The 19,810-nt window shown below is 38.2% G+C and overlaps 3 protein-coding genes across 5 annotated transcripts; 1 reads left to right on the forward strand and 2 right to left on the reverse strand.

Moving 5' to 3' along the window:
* Positions 1–1,219: 1,219 nt before the first annotated feature.
* Positions 1,220–6,415, reverse strand: LOC111465932 (cell division control protein 48 homolog C-like). The gene is made up of 10 exons (XM_023110408.1): positions 5,420–6,415; positions 4,502–5,118; positions 4,256–4,408; positions 3,992–4,108; positions 3,401–3,505; positions 2,909–2,974; positions 2,734–2,798; positions 2,457–2,658; positions 1,627–1,764; positions 1,220–1,545 (listed from the first exon to the last, which is right to left on the reverse strand). The coding sequence occupies exons 1-10, from the start codon at positions 6,324–6,326 to the stop codon at positions 1,498–1,500; spliced, it is 2,418 nt and encodes an 805-aa protein (XP_022966176.1). The 5' UTR covers positions 6,327–6,415; the 3' UTR covers positions 1,220–1,497.
* A 1,257-nt stretch (positions 6,416–7,672) lies between these two features.
* On the reverse strand, positions 7,673–11,811 carry LOC111465960 (F-box protein At5g39450). Of its 3 annotated transcripts, none has more exons than XM_023110468.1 (3): positions 11,561–11,811; positions 9,194–11,322; positions 7,673–8,035 (listed from the first exon to the last, which is right to left on the reverse strand). In XM_023110468.1, the coding sequence occupies exons 2-3, from the start codon at positions 11,053–11,055 to the stop codon at positions 8,020–8,022; spliced, it is 1,878 nt and encodes a 625-aa protein (XP_022966236.1). In that variant the 5' UTR covers positions 11,056–11,322; positions 11,561–11,811; the 3' UTR covers positions 7,673–8,019. The 3 variants fall into 3 exon arrangements, with proteins under 3 accessions (XP_022966236.1, XP_022966238.1, XP_022966237.1); XM_023110470.1 differs by having other exon boundaries at positions 9,194–11,355; XM_023110469.1 differs by having other exon boundaries at positions 11,556–11,811.
* A 1,893-nt stretch (positions 11,812–13,704) lies between these two features.
* On the forward strand, positions 13,705–19,346 carry LOC111466117. The gene is made up of 7 exons (XM_023110704.1): positions 13,705–13,978; positions 15,606–15,707; positions 15,797–15,847; positions 15,964–16,015; positions 16,125–16,183; positions 18,674–18,719; positions 19,035–19,346. The coding sequence occupies exons 1-7, from the start codon at positions 13,940–13,942 to the stop codon at positions 19,142–19,144; spliced, it is 459 nt and encodes a 152-aa protein (XP_022966472.1). The 5' UTR covers positions 13,705–13,939; the 3' UTR covers positions 19,145–19,346.
* Positions 19,347–19,810: the final 464 nt, after the last annotated feature.

Below are 19,810 nucleotides of genomic sequence, written 5' to 3' on the forward strand. Positions count from 1 at the left end.
ACAAGATTAGGTGCCTTTGACCCAGCCTCGCGTAACTATAACTTTAGATGTCAAGTATGTCTCCATACCGATCATGTGGTAGGCTCAGACAGTAGACTTCACCCAGATAATGGCGACTACTAGAGGAATTAGAAGATCTCTCAAATAAACCATTACTCCAAGGGAGTGTAGAAAAAGTTTAACATTTTGAGAAATAAGATTCATCAACTTTACGAGAAGCTATGGAATTCATGGTTGCATGGTTTTTGGTTGGAGTCTTCAAAGACTAAGTTCTAAGTTTATGGATTTCTAAGAGCGCAAAGTGCAGTTATGTCGTTAGGAGGTGAAGGATAGCCAAAGAGATGCCAATTTGCTTTGGATTTCAAAGGGGAGGTCCTAAGTCAAGTAGCAACATGTGGTATTAGAATTATGTGACCACGTCCTAAGTCATCCTTAGGAATGGACAAGCATGGTTACCAGGATAAGGTTGTGGAACTGTCAAGGTAGACTAGTGAACCTTGAAATCGAGGGCAACAGAAAAAGGTCAAGCTATGGTCACACCTTCATTGGCTAGGGAGAGGAAAAACCTGATGTAATGACAATAGAAACCTACCTTCGAATAAGTTATCTAGATTATAAAGAGTATAACTCGAGTTCCACACACAAGTGTGTTAGCATATTTGTGAAACATGTTTAGATAGACAAGAATACAAAGAATACAAACTAGATTGTAATGAGTATATAACGCACCACATATGGGAATGAATCTTGATTTTTAGTGCTTGAAAATATTCAACTCTTCACAATGGGTAGACGTCTTAGCTCAGAGGTGATAATTTATTGCTTTTTGTAGTATTTTAGCTCTAATAATTGGACTTGTCGCATAATGATTATCTCAAGGTCGAGTTGCATTATAGCATGGGTTACTTCAGTGTCGTAGCACCTGGTACACAAACATTGGCTAGGGGTACCTTGCACACCTGTTGTCCATCTACCATGCCTTTCAGCTTAATCTTAGGCCCTGACTCACCTTCGATGGACGAACCTTACAGGTGAGAATTATACAAATACCAAATAAATATTGGGTAGGTTTTAATTATACCTCTACATTTTAAAAAGAACAACGAAGAAGACTTTGAACGCTTCGATATTCGATGAGAGTTCGATATCAAATATATGTATATAGATAATTATTGTAACAACAAGCAACCATTTAGTTTCCTCAATCAGCTGTGTCAAATTTAACTAACGAAAATACTACTTCAAGGAACATTTCCATTCATTTCAAATTCCTACAACAAAAAGTGTCCTTTTTTCCTTGTAAGAACATACATAAATCACCATTATAACCTCAACTACGCCTCCGCTCAAAATTTCAATGGTATTAAACAAAATTTTGGGACATTCAGTCCTAAATAAACTGGAAATTTAGAACTCTTCAGGGATAGAAACTTGCCAGCAAGCAACTGCACCTGTTATGATTTCGTATACTGTTGAGAATTGACTATCTCGTATCCATTAAGCGGGTTTTAAGCTCTTAGACAAAATCTCGTAAAAATGTTTTTGCTGTTACAAAAAGAGAAAAAAAGACAGTCAGAAACTGATACAACACAGTATTTTGTTTTGAAAATGATAAGTAAATAAGACCTTTTCTGACACAGAAGGAGAAATCTTAGTTAGCCCACTCTCAAAATGGGTCATCTTGATGGTACATGATGCTGATTCCATATTATTCCTGACTGATGTCAATTTTTCTTCCAAGGCAGCCATTGCAGCTTCGTTCATCTGTCATGATAAAAATCACATGAGCTTGACCATAGAAAAACGATTCAATTATAAATTAGGTCCCATGGTTTGAAGCTAAAATTTGTTTCCTATGGTTTGAAAATAAGAATTTCGTCCTTGTGGGTCTCATAAAACCTCACTAGTTGCTACCATTAGAAACCACTAATAAATAGATTGAGTACGTGATTAATTAGCTATCCATGTGTCAATGAGGATGGTGTTTAGTATAAACGAATTGTCAAAGTTCCAAAGAAGCTGTGAGATCCCACGTTGTTTAGAGAGAGGAACGAAACAGATTGTGAAAACCTCTCCTAGTAAATGCATTTTAAAACCATGAGACTGACGGTGATATATAACATGCCAAAGCGGACAGTATCTATTAGCAGTGGGCTTGGGTTGTTACAAATGATATCAGAGCCAGACACTGGAGGGTGTGTTAGCGAGAACGTTGGGCCCCCAAGGGGGTGGATTGTGAGATCCCACGTTGGTGGGTGAGGGGAACAAAACATTCCTTATAAGGGTGTGGAAACCTGTCCCTAGTAGATGCGTTTTAAAACCGTGAGACTAACGGCGACACATAACAGACCAAGACAGACAATATCTACTAGCGGTGCGCTTGGGCAGTTACAAGAAGAAACTATAAGGCATTCCATTATATAAATATTGCAGACACAAGAAGATAGAAAACTAACCAATGCAGAAAGATCAGCACCACTGAAATTTTCACAAGCCTCCATTTGTCCCACCGCTAGTAGATCTACACTGATATCAATAGGCTTCTTCCTTCCAAGAGCTTTTAAGACTAACCCTCGCTCAGTTGGACCAGGAAGAGGAACATAAAGAAGTTTGCCAAATCTACCTGGTCGCAGTACAGCAGGATCCATGACTTCAGGTCTATCAGAATAAACTTATTATGAGTATCAAGATTACAACGACGAACTTGAAAGCATATAAAAAAACAAGATCTACCTATTTGTAGCACCAATAACAAAGACACCGCGTCGTTGTTCCGCTCCATCCAACTCTATGAGTAACTGCAGAAATGAAAAGTCGATCCATTTAACCTCAGTGATCAATAAAAATGACAAGGAAAGAAAGGGTACAGCGCAAGAAAATCAACTCATTTCATGGCACTTTATCGAACCTGGTTCAATAGTCGCTCCACGACCCATCCTCCTTCTTTACCGCGTTTTGTTGTTAAAGCATCCACCTACAAACAATTCAAAACAAAATGTACATATAATATCAAATCAACCTTCTTCTATCAACCAGCCACTCATTCATCTCCATTCAAGAGAAAGAGAATGATCCTGGAGATAATCTGTTTATGAGCTTCTATGTTTTGGGGTTGCTTTTGTAAATTTCACAGTGTCGAGTCGAGAAAAACTTATGATCCCCACGGTTTATGATGTTTATTATTTGTTACCTATTTTGTACTTGATGCTTTGCATTTGATAAAATCTTTTTGTTTTCCCTTCTTTGAAGAGAAAAGAATAGCTGAAAATGAAGTATGAACTAAAGTAATTACTACCATAGATTATATAATCCTTGTACAAACTCTCATGTTATAAATACAAAAATGATCATCATTCATCCAAAACAATAACTAGCGAATAGTAATGCACGAGTCACATACTTCATCAAAGAAAAGAATGCAGGGCGAGCACGTCCTTGCCCGACTAAATAGTGTCCGAACTGCAAGTTCACTTTCTCCAACATATTTATTTAGTAACTCAGGCCCCTGTGCAACAAATAAATCCAGGGTAATTTAAAAAAAGCAATGAAATTATCGAAAAATATGTTATAGTACAAGCTACTTTTTAAGCTTTAAGCCACTTAAATACCAAACCTTAATGTGAATGAAATTGACTCAGATTCGGGCCATAGCACACAGTTTAATAAAACCGTACGACTTTTCCTGATCATATGTTATAGGATAAGCTACTTTTTAAGCTTTGGGTCACTTAAAGACTGAGCCTTAATGTGAATGGAATTGGCTCGGATTCGAGCCATAGCACACGGTTGCATAAAACCGTACGATTTTTCCAATAATATGTTATAGGATAAGCTACTTTTTAAGCTTTAAGTCACTTAAATACCGAACCTTAATGTGAGTGAAATTGGCTCAGATCCAAGCCATAACAAGGTTTCATAAAACCTATGATTTTTCCAATCATATGCTATAGGATAAGCTACTTTTAAGCTTTAAGTCACTTAAATACCGAACCTTAATGTGAATGAAATTGGCTCCAGCCTCATTTGCAACAGCTTTAGCAATTAGTGTTTTACCACAGCCTGGAGGACCATATAACAAAAATCCAGTCTCTAGATCCACACCAAAGCCCTAGAATCAAGAACAATTAAGAGAAATTGAATTTGGGTTTAAAAAAAAATGATAAAATGCTGTAAGAACAAGCCATGGAAATTCTCAACCATGAAGCTTACAAAACTAATGAACATGAAGCTTGAAAAACCTAAACCAAAGTGATACCTCATAATCATCTGGATATTTTATACGCCTAACTACATAGCGATCGAACTCTGCTCTTAGTTGTTCTAAGCCTCCAACATCTTCCCACTTCACACTGGGAATTGCAGAAAACCCTTCTCTTTTCAGTGAAGGTTGTATCATTTGAATTGCTTCCTTTAGAATATCACAAGAAAGAAGAGTAAATAACAAAACTAGCCAATATCATTCATCTGAAAAAATTAATAAAAATGCATGCTATTTAATCACCTCAAAGTCGGTCATAGTTATAGCCAATTTTTCCATCTCTTCAGGCAACCAAGGTTGCTTCCACCAATCTTCTATATGTTCCTTATCAACAAAATCAGTAGACAACTCAAATTTTCTTTGATCAATTATTCTCTTCATGGCAAGATTACCAGCCTTATTGGCCAATGCTGTCAAATCAGCGCCAACGAAACCTGGAGTTGCCCTAGCTATTTTCAGAAGATTGAAAGAACCTTTGAGTCTCAAGGTGCTGGTTAGAACAGAGAGAATTTCAGCCCTCGCATTTTCATCTGGAACACCTAATACGATCTCACGATCAAAACGACCAGGCCTCCTTAATGCAGGATCAACAGCATCTGGCCTATTGGTTGCACCAATTACAAGAACATAACCTGGTCTATCATTGGAACTATCTTTCTTTGAACTTGCATCAGTAGAATCTACAAGCTTGTGGAACCCATCCATGCAAGTCATTAATTGTGTTACAATCCTTCTCTCCATCTCCCTTTGTAGATTTTCTCTCTTCGATGCAATTGCATCAATTTCGTCAATAAAAACAATTGATGGTGCTGTTCTATAGGCTTTCGAAAATAGCTCTCGGATATTTTCTTCAGACGCACCTAAAAGTTCCACACGAAAGTTTCGAAATAATCGAATATAAGAATAGCTTCTTCCTAGGAGCATTGAAAAATAGGAAAAGAGGTATAGATTTCAATTCTAGCAATTCACCAACAACTATTATATTGATAATACCATACGAGAAGCTCAGCCAACTCTAACAGTAACCATAGCATGACATATTGCTATTGCAAGCATACATATACAATCTCATAACCAAAATTCAAATCCTTATTTCTATATAGCCATACGGTTTTACCACTCAACACACGGTTTCGAGTATTCTACAATATGAACATGTACCTGATACGCCCGAAACAATCTCGGGAGCCGAAATCTTATAGAAAGGCACACCAGTTTCATTGGCTATGGCATGAGCCAATTTAGTCTTCCCACAACCAGGGGGACCATGAAGTAAAATTCCGGCCATCGGCCGAACGCCCAACCACATCGGCAGCTGCGGATGGTAGAGCGGAACAATCACCTCCATCTTCAATTCCTCTAGCACTCTCTTCATCCCTCCCAAATCCTTAAACCTAGGCCCTTCCTCCTTCCCTTCCCCTGTTTCCGTTTCGGCCCCACCATGAGAACCCTGCCCCTCCTTTCTCAATATCCCCTTGCTTGCATTCCCTTCATTCTCCACACCAATTTTTTCAGCAACCTTGTTATCTACGGCAACTTCCAGCTCTACACTCTTCTCCAAATGCTCATTCTTCGACTTATTCGACTCCGCATAAGATGTTTGGAGCATCGACTTCATCAATTCGAACGCTGGCTCTACTTTTTCCCCATATATAGCATCCTCCGACGTCGCCACCGCTCCATCGCCACTATTACCAGAATCAGAAGAAGTCGAAGACGAAGGCAATTCATTCTGCAACCTCTGTTCGCCGAGGTCAACTCTCTTGTACCGCTTCTTTTCAATGGTACTGCAATCGGCATCTTCGTCTTCAGAATCTTGAAATTGGCGTTTGATTTTGCTGGGCGTAGAAGTAGAAGGAGTGGATTTAGGATTCTTTTTGAGCTGCGAAACGAGGGTTTGTTGGACGATTGAAGTGAAAGGTGACTTCTTGAGTCCTCGGTAGTCCCTGTAAGTGGACTGGAGATGGTCGACCATGTCGTCGACGGTGGGACACTTGTGGCGGCAAGACTTAATTCGTTGAAGAAGGAAACCACGGTTCACAACGGACGGCGACCTGCCACCCGCCATCTCCGCGGCTTCGCTTGGTTGTGGAAGAGAGGTTTTAACCAAAACCGTAAGAACGACGGGATTGGGGAGGTGCCTGTAAACCACGAGCGGCGGCGATGTTAGTATAATTAGGTGATTTAATTTAATTTTTATTAGGTGATTATCATTTTAAGTGAGAGAATGATATAAATTCTTTCGTTTTCTAAATTGTTAGATATGCATGCACTTGTACGGCTTTTTGATTCCGTTATGATGTCTCATTGAACAAAGACTACGTTAGATATATAATTTCTTTCGTTTTCTAAATTGTTAGGTACGACTTTTTGATTCCGTTATGATGTCTCATTAAACAAAGATTACACGTTCTTTTTTCTATTAATCATATAAATATTTGCATATATATCCTCAATAAAATAGTATTTTGTTGAGTTTTAAATCTTAACCATTTTTTAAATGATTTTAAAGTAACAGCAAAGTTGTGATATGATAGTGACGAGCGACGAGCGGGATGGAGAAGCCGGTCATCGGGTAACGATATGAATAGACTCTTTCACCTTTAAATAATTCGTTGAAGTATTCCAAGTATCAATCTCTCGAGAGGTTGAGAAGAATTTAGAGAATAAGAGAATATGAATGGTAATGTGACAAACAATAATGAAACTATTAAAATTCAACTTAGCCTAGAATCTAGTTCACCGCTTAATGAGACTAGATTTCATAAAGGTTAAGTTGGAATAGATATCTTCTCGTTAGCTAAACGAAGCAAGCACAGGGATTACATTCTCACTCTTCATCCTCGAGTTGCCTCACTTTTATGTATAAGTATAAATATATCTATACATATCAAAACTAAAGCACACAACTCACTTATGTTACGTATAAAAGTCCGGTGTTATATTTATAACAATTCACTCACGTATAAAATGAAAATCAACCCTAATACGCTTCAAACATCTGTGGAAGACGAGTTTTTAGCATATTGGGGTTGATTTTCATTTTATACCCGAGTGAATTGTCACATTTTAACTTTTAAAGGTGGGATGGGGCTTCTAAATACTTTTTAGTTATTATCTATTCAACCGTGAACCAAACCGAACCGCTTTAAGAAAAAAAATTAACCATGAAAAGAAACAGAATGGTCGAAAATAATCGAACAGAACGACCCAGTTAGAATCAGTTCCTTAGTTTTATCGGTTATTAGCACACCTCTATAAAACTCATCAAGTAAAAATTTAAAGAAAGATTTCAGCATCTAAGAACAGCACAATTGACAGTGATGCATTTCAAACTTGATCATTGAACAGACCTCTGACTCTCTCTCTTTCTCTCTAAACAAAGGCAGGTCAAAGAGAATCAAAAAAGTTTTAAAAGGAAAAATGGATATGTAAAACTTTATTTGGATTCAATGCATCTGCCTTTTCCCAAGTATAAGAAGAAGAAAAAAAGCATAGCAATCCATATATGAATACACAATATTTTTCTTTTTCTTGTTTTAACCAGAAATAAGATACCACAAGCAAGATTTCAGAATCAAAGTTCTGTAAAATTGGCATAGTAATAGTAGTACAATAAAATACCTCCTCCCCTGAGTTGAAGGATCTCTGAAGTTGTAAGCATCGTGAACCGCTCCCGATGCAACGAATATGGAGCTCGAACCTTCATTTGCAACAACCATAAAAATATTCTTCTACAAATGTTTTACCCCATGAATTTTCTATGAACACGTTTCTCTGTGCAATACAAACAAGAGGCTTTAGTTTTACAACAAATGTATAATTGATACGGCAAGAGTTTCAACAATCAACAATGATGCACTATTCAGACAGCAGGATATATAAGAGATCATCCTCCATGCCCTCTCCTATGTAAAGATTCAGAACGCAATTGACATAAAATTTGGTTGAGCTCGTCTGGCTGTGCAGTTGAACCAATAGAGCAACTATTGTACTTGAGTTCGAAAGAAATATCGGAAGCAAACAGGAGTCATAATATAACAAGACATTTGCTAGCATCGCATCAAGTATATTCTGACATATTAACTTGACATTTTCCTATTCATGTCCAAGGTAAAACTTTGATATGCGGCTTTGAGATCCCACAACGGTTGGGGAGGAAAACGAAACACCCTTTATAACGGTATGGAAACCTCTCTCTATCAGATGCATTTTAAAAACCTTGAGGAGAAGCCAGAAAGGGAAGGCCCAAAGAGGACAATATCTACTAGCGGTAGACTTGAGCCGTTACAAATGGTCAGAGCCAGACACCAGGCGATGTGCCAGCGAGGAGGTTGAGCCCTGAAGGGGGGTGGACACGAGGCAGTGTGCCAGCAAGGACGCTAGTCCTCGAAGGGGAGTGGATTGGGGGGTCCCACATTGATTGAAGATGGGAACGGGTGCCAGCGAGGACGTTGGGCCTCAAAGGTGGGGTAGATTATGAGATCTCACATCGGTTGGGAATGAGAACGAAACACCATTTACAAGTATATGGAAACATCTCCCTAGTAGACACATTTTAAAAACCTTGAGGGGAAGCCCAAAAGGTAAAGTCCAAAGAGGGTAATATCTGCTAGTGGTGGACTTGGGCCGGCCGTAACAGCAACACCAGCACAAAACTGAACTAGAACATGTTTGTCCTGAAACTTCAATTTCCTTCATATTTGTCGAACTAACCCAGCAATTGGTTTCAGCTTACTCAACTTTATCAACTACCAGTTTAACAAGTGGCTGATACGAAAATCTGGAGAACAGAGAAGCAAGTTTTTGACCCTATGAACTACATGCAGTTAAAATGTAAAAAAAAAATGTTTATAACATCAGGCTATTAGTAGGGTAACTGGGTTGCAGATGGAAAGAATGAAACAAATTAAATGAAGCCATAACAATGCAAACCTTGGCAAGGAGAAACTAGTCGAAGTGTTCGGGAAGCCATTGAAGACATTCGAGTATGACTTGGTTAGATAGGAGAAGTTGTCAGTTGGTTGTAGAGGAGGTACTCTTTCACCTTTTTTCAGAAGCTCTTGTAAGTTCAATCTCTGCAAGGTTAGGACAGATTTAGACTCCTTCCAAATGAAGGCCAGTTGACCATTCTGAAATACATAGAGAGAACCGGGCTTCGAACCAGGGTATCTAAAGCCATACCCATTGGCAATCCCCTCTCCCGAAAATGTATGCTGAATATTCACAGGAAATAGATCCCCATCGGACTCCCAAGGAAACGGATCTGCCGAAGGTTCATTAATATTCACTCTGAACATTGCAGAACCATTAGGATGTAAAACATAGTGAGTGCCTTCCAATATTTTTGTCGCAATGAGAAACACTTGTCCCTGGGATTTCTCATACGAAAGCAAAAGGAAGAAAAGGGCTTTTCCAGGCTTGTCTTCTGTAGGCTTCCCCGGGGGCCAGCCGAATGTCCCTCCCCATAAACCAGCATACTCTTGCTCAGCAGTTGGCACTCGCATTGGCAATTTATACAGTGCAAACCGATTCTCATGCATATTAGGCCATCCCCGGTAAGAAGATAGCTTCTTGGTTGATGCATGCAATGCCAACCCAATTGTATCGCTCGATTGAAGAAACTCTTCAAGTTTCACATATTTATTCATCACACTACATGAACAGTTATTTTTCAACATTCCCTTGCTATCATTGATAAAGCCAGACTTTTCCAGTATTTGATTTAGGCTTTGCCTCAAATACCTGCCAAGAGTTTTCTTCTTCCCACATTTTACCTGATCATCGTCCCTATTAATTGACTTTTGAAGACTACTTGAACCATCAACAGACTTTTTGAGCTTACTTAGTTCCAACTGAGTAGGATCTGGTAACAGTTCAGAACTACCTGTCCCAGACAATTGACTTCCACCAACTTTACAATGCTGCATAAGTACTGATCTCCTTTCTGACAACACCGCCATATCTTCCTCGAAGTTCACTTCATCTCTTAACCTGGGAAATAGTGGCCCAGCAACTCGACTGGACACCTTGACACGAACTTGATTCATTACGGTTTCAAGCAACTGTCTTCTATCACAAAAAGCCAACTGGTCAAATGACACTTTCGCCTCAGGCTCTCCAAAAACCTTCCGGGATCTAGAAAGGTCACTGTTAGACTTACAAACCTTTCTAGCCTCCTGATCTGAATGGTTGACGAAGCTCTTACTATGCGACAAATTATTATACCCATTCTTATGCGATTTAGTCTCAACCTCGAGAAGAAGCACATTGCAACTCTTGTCAACAGCCTTCACCAAACCCGGATAAAAATAGTCAATTCCCTCCTTCTTTCCATGTAGAAAAAACGATGGGGTGCCATCAGCATCACCCAGGATTTCAAAAACGGGTGCCCAAAGAATTGGCCCATCTTCAATGCCTAATGGACCAAGTTCTTGAGGGATAATTCGACAACCAACAACCGAAACAAAACCTGGCATCACATAGACTACATTACCAAGCTCTGGATTCTGATGAACCCATATTCCCATCAACGGCTCAATGCTGCTGAGAAATCGGCAAAGCGCCTTATAGGACGCCATACCTGTTCGCCAATCCATAAGGTCTTTGGCAGACAAAATTCCAACCATCTCACATTGCGTGAGCCAGATCTTTTCAGATGCTACTGAATCATGCAGATCCCGACAGCATAGGCTTAAATTACACAAGTCCCTTGGAGAAAGGGACCACGACACGGTAGAAAGTACATCATCTGGCAGAGAAAGGAGCAAGCTCGATCCACAAACTTCAGTCGACATATGAACTCTATCAAACTTTAAACCACAAATGCGTAGTAGCAAAAATTGAGAAAATTCTGAAGCCGCCCTGCTTCTCTATCAAAACGATGATCGTTACAACACAGGCACACAGTTCAAAATAAACAGAGAATTCTAAGTCCAGCAGAAAACACCACAAATTGAGCAAATTGATAGTAGCCAACGAATGCTGAAGCCGGTTCGTTTCTCTATCAAGATGATGTTCTTTCGCAAATCAAAACCAACGAACAGATCAGCCCAATCTTCAAACTGTACAATATTAACTTACGACATCTCAATTTCCTGAATCCGTACAGAAATGAAACACAAAATCCAAAAATGTTCGAACAAACATCCAAAGAAAAAAAAGAAAAAAAAACCCAACTGATTTGCCCTAAATTCCCAAAACGAAGATGGGGTTTATCGCTGATTCGCAATTAATCACACCCAGTTCATTTGGTGAAGAAATAATCGGAAACAAAATGAAAAGAATCAGTACAAACCTAACCTGATTTGCATGTATAGTGGTCGAAGAGGGCACACCGAAGGAGGAAAAACATGGAATTCAAGTCTCTAAGCTTGGGATCGGCGATTTCAACGGTCGTGCTTTGCGATTTCGTGAATTGCATCATCTAGCAACCAAAATTGAAGGAGAAGTGCTGGAAGAACGGCATAAAATTGAGAGAGAGACAGAGATAAGTAGAGCTAAAGAGAGGAAGAAAAGTCCAAATCCATTTGACTGCTGGTAGTCTAATGATTCTAAACCCCATATTGAGCTCACTTCGACCTACTATGTGCATGATATGACCTTTGTTCGAAAAAGGTAAAGATAATTTTCAAAATGATTTTTTTACAGGCGACATTATATCATTCAAACATTTGATTCTAGATCTCGAAAAAAACGACACTTACAACCGTTAATAAACACATTCTTTAGCCAAAAAAAAAAAAAAAAAAAAAAAAAAAAAAAAAAAGTATATAATGGAGAGAAGAACCGATGATAGCTAAACATAATCGAATCCTATGGCTTTACGACTAATGCCACTGACAATCTTGTTTGCTTTTATTCTTAAAAATTGTGGATTACTATAAAATATGAGTAAGTGATCTTACGATTGTAGTTGAAAAAATGCAAACACAGATAAGAATGTTATTTGTTGAGACTTTCCGTTCGTAACTCTCATCTATTAGTCATACCGTCAAATTATAACCATGTAGTCACTAAAGTATAAGGGGTCATTTCGTCATTTCCCCTTATATCGCCACAAAAACATCGAAGGGTGCCTAAAAGATGCTCTAAATATAGAGCCAAAAAGGTTTTAAAATATGTCTACCACAGACATATTTTCACACTCAATGGTTTGTTATCCTCTCCAACCGATGTGGGATTTCACAATCTATCTTTTGCGTCTATTAGGAAGAGATTTTCACACCCATACAAGGAATGTTTCGTTCCCTCTCTAACCGATGTGGGATCTTACAATCCACCACCTTGGGGGCCAACGTCCTCACACTGACACATTACTCGGTGTCCCGCTTTGATACCATATGTAACAGCCCAAACCCACGTTAATAAATATTGTCCTCTTTGAGCTTTCTCTTAAGGTTTTAAAACGTGTCTATTAGGGAGAGATTTCCACACCCTGATAAGGAATACTTCATTCTTCTCTACAACTGAGGTAGGATCTCACAGTACATATTGTCACTCTCCCTCATGGTAGTATAGCCAAGTTTTCAAAATTATAGTTGTGACCATATCGCGTGAAAATACCGAGAAGCCATATCGCTACTCTCCCTCATGACCATACATCAAGTTTTCTAAAAAATATTTCTCGTGAACATACATATGCATGAAGTTTTTATCTGATAACGATGTGCAGTATAACTCATGATGTAATCGTTTTAACCATTTTCTTCATAAAAATATTATTGTTACTCTTATTGATAGCATATAATCAATATCGATCATTTGACTAGTATCTCGTCATCGTATCATGACATGGTTTACATACATACATGCATCATAAAACATCACAGTTCTAATATATAATCTCATGATCATAACGTGCATCATACTCACTTCCAGTTATTTTAGCCATCCATATATTACGACATGTGACAACAAATATTTTGACCAAAACTAAGTTATGTAGCAGGTCGACAAATGGGTCAAACTCGACCCGTTGACTTTTTTGTTACAATTTCAATTTTATAAAATTGCATTTTAAAATATCGATAAACATCACAGTAACTTAGAACTAGTGTTGCAAATTTACACTTTAATAATTTTAAAAATTGTATTAAATCATTCCAAGCTGGATTATATAAAAATATCTACAAAAATTTTAAAACAATATTTAAAAAAAAAAAGTTGATGGATATATTTTAAAATTGGTAATAATTATTTCATCCCTATAATAACTATAATGCTATATTGAGTTTAACAGAATTTTTAGAATTTTTTAGATCAATTTAATTATAATTCTCAATGATATTTTATTTATACTGGTGTTATTATTAAAAAAAAAAATTAAAAAAAAATATATATATATATATATATATGTATGTATATGTATGTATGTATATATTGCAATTTGCATTATCTTCAAATAAAATAAATAAAAAACTAAAACCAGAAAAAGTCTTATTTCTATTTTAATATATTTTTTTAATACGCTTCTAGAAATATTGAGCGACACCTTGCGGCGGCTATATATCTCCCTCGCGACACCGCCCGCGGCAGCCAGCACCGCTCGACGGTGACACACTCACGACGACAACTTCTGGGTTGCGACTTCGCTGCATCGGCAAGATCTGTAACTGCAAGACCTTTATGCGGTGATTGAGACCTACAGTGACTACCTGGTGCGCTAGCTCCCCTTGTGTCATGAACCACCAAGATCCCAAGTTGGTGGCAATGTTTTTGGTAAGAATCTAAGCGATTCAGGTGGTAAAGATTCGTTATTAAACTATTATTAATGAGTTTTAATCTTGGAATATCATGTTTGTGATATGTTTTTATATGATTTATTGACCCCTTATACTAATTTGAATATAGACTTGATGCGTTAGCATGCTAAAGATTTGTGAGATTGAGTTAAAAGCATGGTGCTTCGAATGTTTGTAAAAGTTCATGCCATGTACGCTCATGCTTCATTTCTGTTTACGAGAAAACTGTGATAGTGTTGTTAATGTATTAAAGGCTAAGGAAGTAAGACTTGTTAAGGTAGGTAGTAGGGCGCCTGGTAAACAGGATTGGGGATTGACATGTTTGAATCTATAAGGGTGAGTATTAGGGTTTTGAGTATAAATGGTCAAGGGTCAGTGCGTTGTGAGTGAGGTATTGAGCTAAATGTCATGGTTTTTGGTAGAAAAGGGCAAGGGCTAATTTGGAAAGGTTTGAATTGTGGGATTCCATATCGGTTGGGGAGGAGAACGAAACATTCTTTATAAGGTGTGGAAACCTCTTCTTAGTAGACGCGTTTTAAAAACCTTGAGGGGAAGTCTGAAGAAAAAGCTCAAAGAGGACAATATCTGCTAGCGGTGGGCTTGGGCCGTTACACTTGGTATAAATAATTAAGGGCCAATGTGTTGGGAGGTGAAGAGCTATGTGTTGGAACATTAGAGATTAATGTTGAGCCCTTAGGTATAAATGGTGGGCAAATGAGATAGAGAGAGTGTGTGATTATGAAGCCAAATAAGGTGTTGAAAGTCTTAAAAAATTTGTACTCGTTCTTTCCGATGTTAGATGTTAAACATAATATTGTGGAGAGATACTATACGAGATCTCACATCGGTTGGAGAGAGGAATGAAACGTTCTTTATAAGGGTGTGGAAACCTCTCCCTAACAGACGCTTTTTAAAACCATGAGGCCGACGGCGATACGTAACGAGCAAAAGCAGAAAATATCTGCTAGCGGTGAGCTTGGGCTATTACCAAATGGTATCAGAGCTAGACATCGGGCGGCGTGCCAGCGATGACACTAGGCCTCGAAGGGGGGTAGATTGTGAGATCCCACATTAGTTGGAGAGGGGAACAAAGAATTCTTTATAAGGGTGTGAAACCTCTCCCTAGCAGACGCGTTTTAAAACTGTGAGGCTAACGGCGATACGTAACGGGCCAAAGCGGATAATATCTACTAACGGTGGGCTTGGGCTGTTACATACTATGATCATTGCCAAATAAAAGTAATTCAATTTTCAAGTTTTCTTTTAGAGTATTACATTACATGTGAAAATGGAGATTCAAACTTACAACTTCATATATAGAAGCAAAGATGCTTTTAACTGTTGTTCTATAAAAGAAATCTAGTGTTGGGGAGAAAAGAATGTAGATAGGTGGATTAGTGAAGTAACATTGAGCCATTAATTATTGATGAATATAAAACTGGAATGAAAATTAATGCATAGTAGATGAGAAGTAAGAATTTGACCTTGACTATACTTCGTTATTTTCAATTTCCTGAATAGATACATAATACCTTAACTAAATGAGATAAGCTCAGGTTAACTTCTTTCTCATAATTTATAATATGGAATAACTGTGTTATCAGGGAGATAGTGAAAGCAAGCAACAAGGAAAAGGCGATAGCAACCTCATTAATAAGAGTAATATAAGATGTCAACACTGTGCGGGTCCTCTCTCGAAGGATATGGTCTTGTGCCTTCATTCTAAATTTACTTATATTTTCTTGAACTGCACACGAGTCTCGCTTTAATCTGTATTTCTGTATGCATATTGCAGGAAACCAGTGCTTGGACAATTCCTCCTCTTATTAGGGATAGTTTCTCTATGGTATTATTCTTTTTTCAAACATCACCACGAACTCATCGTTTTCTATCATTTAGAAAATTGTAACTTTGTCGTAATCTTGTTTGCTTTCCTGTTGGAATGTTTTGTACATCTCTTAGATTGGCTCTGCTGTTGGTGGTACTGCCAGTGCTTTTTATGGATTTAATCATGGTAATATACCCCTCGCCTTTCGACAATTCCAACAAATACAATACGAGTTGTTATGTTCGTCGTTTTCTTGTATCAAGTGATAGCTCATATTTTTTTAATGCCATTGCAGTGATGCCGGTTGTCCAGAGATCAGTGAAAGGGCCTATGTGGTTGCACTTTCTTATTGGTGTAAGTGCCTTATTGCTTTCCCTTGTTATAATTATGAACTGTTCCAAAATCTGTTTCCAGGGATTTCTGATTCTTTGATTTCTAGTCTTTCTTTTGATGTGATAGAAGATTTCGTAGTTTGTACAATATTAGCTAATAGCAACATTGCTGAGGTTTCTTCCAAATTTCTGAAAGGTCTTAGGAACACATTCTGAAAATTAAGATTGTCAATCATGCTATTCACCAAAAATCTTATACTTTTGTTGTCCATTAGCATAAACCTATTTGTGTGATCCCACGTCAGTTGGAGAGGGGAACGAAACATTTCTTATAAGGGTGTGAAACCTCTCCCTAGTAGACGTGTTAAAAACTTGAGGGGAAGCCTAGAAGGGAAAGTCCAAAAAGGACAATATCTGCTAGCGGTGGGCTTAAGCTGTCACAATGGTATCAGAGCCAAATATCTGGGCGCTGTGTCATCTAGGACGCTGGGCCCTCAAGGGGGGTAGATTGTGAGATCTCATATTGGTTGGAGAGGGAATGAAACATTTCTTACAAGGGTGTGAAACCTCTCCCTAGTAGACGTGTAAAAAACCTTGAGGGGGAAGCCTAGAAGGGAAAGCCCAAAAAAGACAATATCTGCTAGCAGTGGGCTTGGGCTGTTACAAAAATGGTATCAGAGCCAGGCACCGGGTGCTGTGTCAGCGAGGACGTTGGGCCCTCAATGGGGGTGGATTGTGAGATCTCATATTGGTTGGAGAGGGAACGAAACATTTTTTACAAGGGTGTGAAACCTCTCCCTAGTAGACGCGTTTTAAAATTGTGAGGCTGACGGCAATACGTAATGGGCTAAAACAGACAATATCAGACAATATCTGCTGTGGAAAATAAATACCTTAAAAGCATCTAAAGGGAACGTGTAACTGCTTCTACAACCATGGTGGTCACCAGAGACTACAACATTGTTAGGTTCTTGAGTGAAATCTTTGTCGAATACAATTGTTCCGGATGGTTTTGCAAAATTTTGATAGGCCACCGATCAAGTTTACACGCACTAAAGAAAGAAAGGACCAAAAGTGGCCCAAAACATGGAGGTCTAATTATAGTTAGAAAAGGGAGTTGCGTGATCATTCCTTTTGATGGGAGTTGCTTTGGCTTGGTTTTGATGAGAGATTGATGGACATCATTGAAGGGCTTGGTCTATATATTTAAAGCTGGAAGATTGTAATAGTCCAAGTCGGGCTACCGATATTGTCCTCTTTGAGTTTTTCCTTCTGGGCTTCCCTTCACGGTTTTGAAACGCGTCCACTAGGGAGAGGTTTCTATACTTTTATGAGGAATGCTTCGTTCCCCTCTTCAATTGATGTGAGATTTCACAATCCACCTCCCTCTGGAGGCCCAACGTTCTTGCTGGCACACTGCTTGGTGTTTGACTCTGATATCATTTGTAACAGCCCAAGCCCACCGCTAGCAAATATTGGCCTCTTTGGGCTTTCTTTTTCGAGCTTCCCCTCAAGGTTTTAAAATGCGTCCACTAGGGAGAAGTTTCCATACCCTTATAAGAAATGTTTCATTCCCCTCTTCAGCCGGTGTGGGATCTCACAAAAATGTTCTTGGTGAAAAGGAGGGTCTTTGGTGTGGATCCATGGCCTTCCTGACCCTTCCCTTGTTAATTAGTTTCCTGATGTCCTAATGGCTCCTTAGCCAAGCTAGAAAAACATCTAACAAACTCTATTAAGATTCATGAAGGAATGTGCGCATTGCTCTGGTTATTTTAGATCAAGATAAACGACAAAACTTTCAGTGATCAGTGTTGTTCTTGCATTTTTCCATTAGCTGTTGTGATGTGAAGCCTATTCTTGGAGGAGTGTTTTAAATAGAATGTTCATATTTCTCTATCATTGGGTTGCCTCTTAGGAAGCATTTTTTTTATCCTGAACATGATTGTCACTTTTCATCTAGGAGGAAAATACATGATGTTCAAAGAAACCTTCGAACTCTCTTGCATCGTCCCATACACATATTTGCCAGCTATGTTTTTTCGCCTAACGAGTTCACGATCTTTGAAAACTCTCCAAAGCCATCTAGGAAAGAAAGCCAATTCGAAGAATATTTCTTTCCAGATGCAGTAGACTCACACTTCTAAATGGTACTGTGAGATCTCACATTGGTTGGAGAGGGTAACGAAGCATTCCTTGTAAGGGTGTGGAAACCCCTCCCTAGCGGATGCGTTTTAAATTCGTGAGGTTGACGGTAGGGCCAAAACAGGCAATATCTATTCGTGGTGGGCTTTGGCTGTTACAGTTCTAGAAAGAGTCAATCCATTGCAACTTGATATTTGATATAGAATAATGCTCTCACTAGATAGCTAACGACAAAACCAATTTTGCTCGAGAAAATTAAACAGTGATGAATGGGTCTTAAGACGAAAATCTAATGTTCTAGTTCTCCTTGAGTGGAAACATTATACCTCATTAGAGTTAATGATTACTGCAAATTTTGTCTCACTTGCAGGCTCCTCCTGTGATTGTGTTTTCTTCAGCTTGTGCAGGAATGGCAGGTTAGTTCTTTTATCCTTGTTTAATAACTGGAGCTGTTCTGTTCTTCTTTCTGCAAAAATGCTTGATAGAAAAGCAAACACAATTGCTTTACCTGGTTAGGATGAGTAGCAATGATATGCAATGCCATTTTGTTAGACATTTTGAGTATCAACTACTGCACTGAAATTGGGTTAAAATACCATATTTATCTTTGTACTTCGAGCATCGAACGCATCGAACGAACTTTCACATGTCCAAATTTAGTCGTCAAACGGGTCTGTGAAAGATGGTTTTAGGTACAAAAGTTGAGTTGATATTAAATGAATGCTTTACAGGTGGTGCTGTTCCAGCTTTGGCCCAACTTTTTTCATCATCTTATCATTCAGCCATGTCTCCTTCAAAAGATGACAAGACTCACGATTCAAGATCATCTTCTACCATGTAATTCAATATCAACTTTTTTCTTCATCGTATCATTCAGCCATGTCTTTTCAATCTTACCCTTCTAGAATATATCAATATCATATCAAAGTATGTATATTAGTGATATGTCGTTCGTATATCAACCATTAAAGTATATAGAAGACAAACACTTATTTTATAAGAGATGAAACTTCAGGTATATCAACGATATATGAAGTTCGGTATATCCTTATATTAATTTGAGATAAAGCACAAGAGTATTGTGATATTCCATTTCGGTTGGAGAGGGAAATGAAATATTGTTTATAAGCGTATGAAAACCTCTCCCTATCTGACTCGTTTTAAAACATTGAAGGGAAGCTCAGAAGGGAAAGCTTAAAGAGGACAATATTTGTTATCGGTGGGACTCGGTCGTTACATGTATCATTTTAGCATTATATCATGTTAATCAATGTTCATTTTAGGTAAAATATTTCAAGTATATTAGATATCAAATAGCATTTTTAACTTTCTGACTTTTTTAGCACTAATCAACAGAGACGTTACTTAAAAACATCTCTTTGAGTTTAGCTATTAGTGAATTGACACAATTCCGACCAAGTAGTTTAGTTATGAGTTGTTTCCTCACTCTCCCGATACAAAATATATTTTTATAGATTCTGTCTTCTTCAAATATGATACTTCGATT

Source organism: Cucurbita maxima, unplaced genomic scaffold (assembly GCF_002738345.1).
Source record: "Cucurbita maxima cultivar Rimu unplaced genomic scaffold, Cmax_1.0 Cma_Scf00030, whole genome shotgun sequence".
NCBI lineage: Eukaryota > Viridiplantae > Streptophyta > Magnoliopsida > Cucurbitales > Cucurbitaceae > Cucurbita > Cucurbita maxima.

What these genes read in the sequence shown, in the direction of transcription:
- LOC111466117 (XM_023110704.1), top strand. Translation starts at nt 13,940, where the DNA reads ATGAACCACCAAGATCCCAAGTTGGTGGCAATGTTTTTG. An exon ending in TTAGGGATAGTTTCTCTATG is followed by an intron (nt 15,848 to 15,963) that starts GTATTATTCTTT and finishes TACATCTCTTAG; the next exon opens with ATTGGCTCTGCTGTTGGTGG. An exon ending in AGCTTGTGCAGGAATGGCAG is followed by an intron (nt 18,720 to 19,034) that starts GTTAGTTCTTTT and finishes AATGCTTTACAG; the next exon opens with GTGGTGCTGTTCCAGCTTTG.
- LOC111465932 (XM_023110408.1), bottom strand. Translation starts at nt 6,326, where the DNA reads ATGGCGGGTGGCAGGTCGCCGTCCGTTGTGAACCGTGGTTTCCTTCTT. An exon ending in TAACTATGACCGACTTTGAG is followed by an intron (nt 4,409 to 4,501) that starts GTGATTAAATAG and finishes GATATTCTAAAG; the next exon opens with GAAGCAATTCAAATGATACA. An exon ending in TGGAGCGACTATTGAACCAG is followed by an intron (nt 2,799 to 2,908) that starts GTTCGATAAAGT and finishes TCATTTCTGCAG; the next exon opens with TTACTCATAGAGTTGGATGG.
- LOC111465960 (XM_023110468.1), bottom strand. Translation starts at nt 11,055, where the DNA reads ATGTCGACTGAAGTTTGTGGATCGAGCTTGCTCCTTTCTCTGCCAGAT.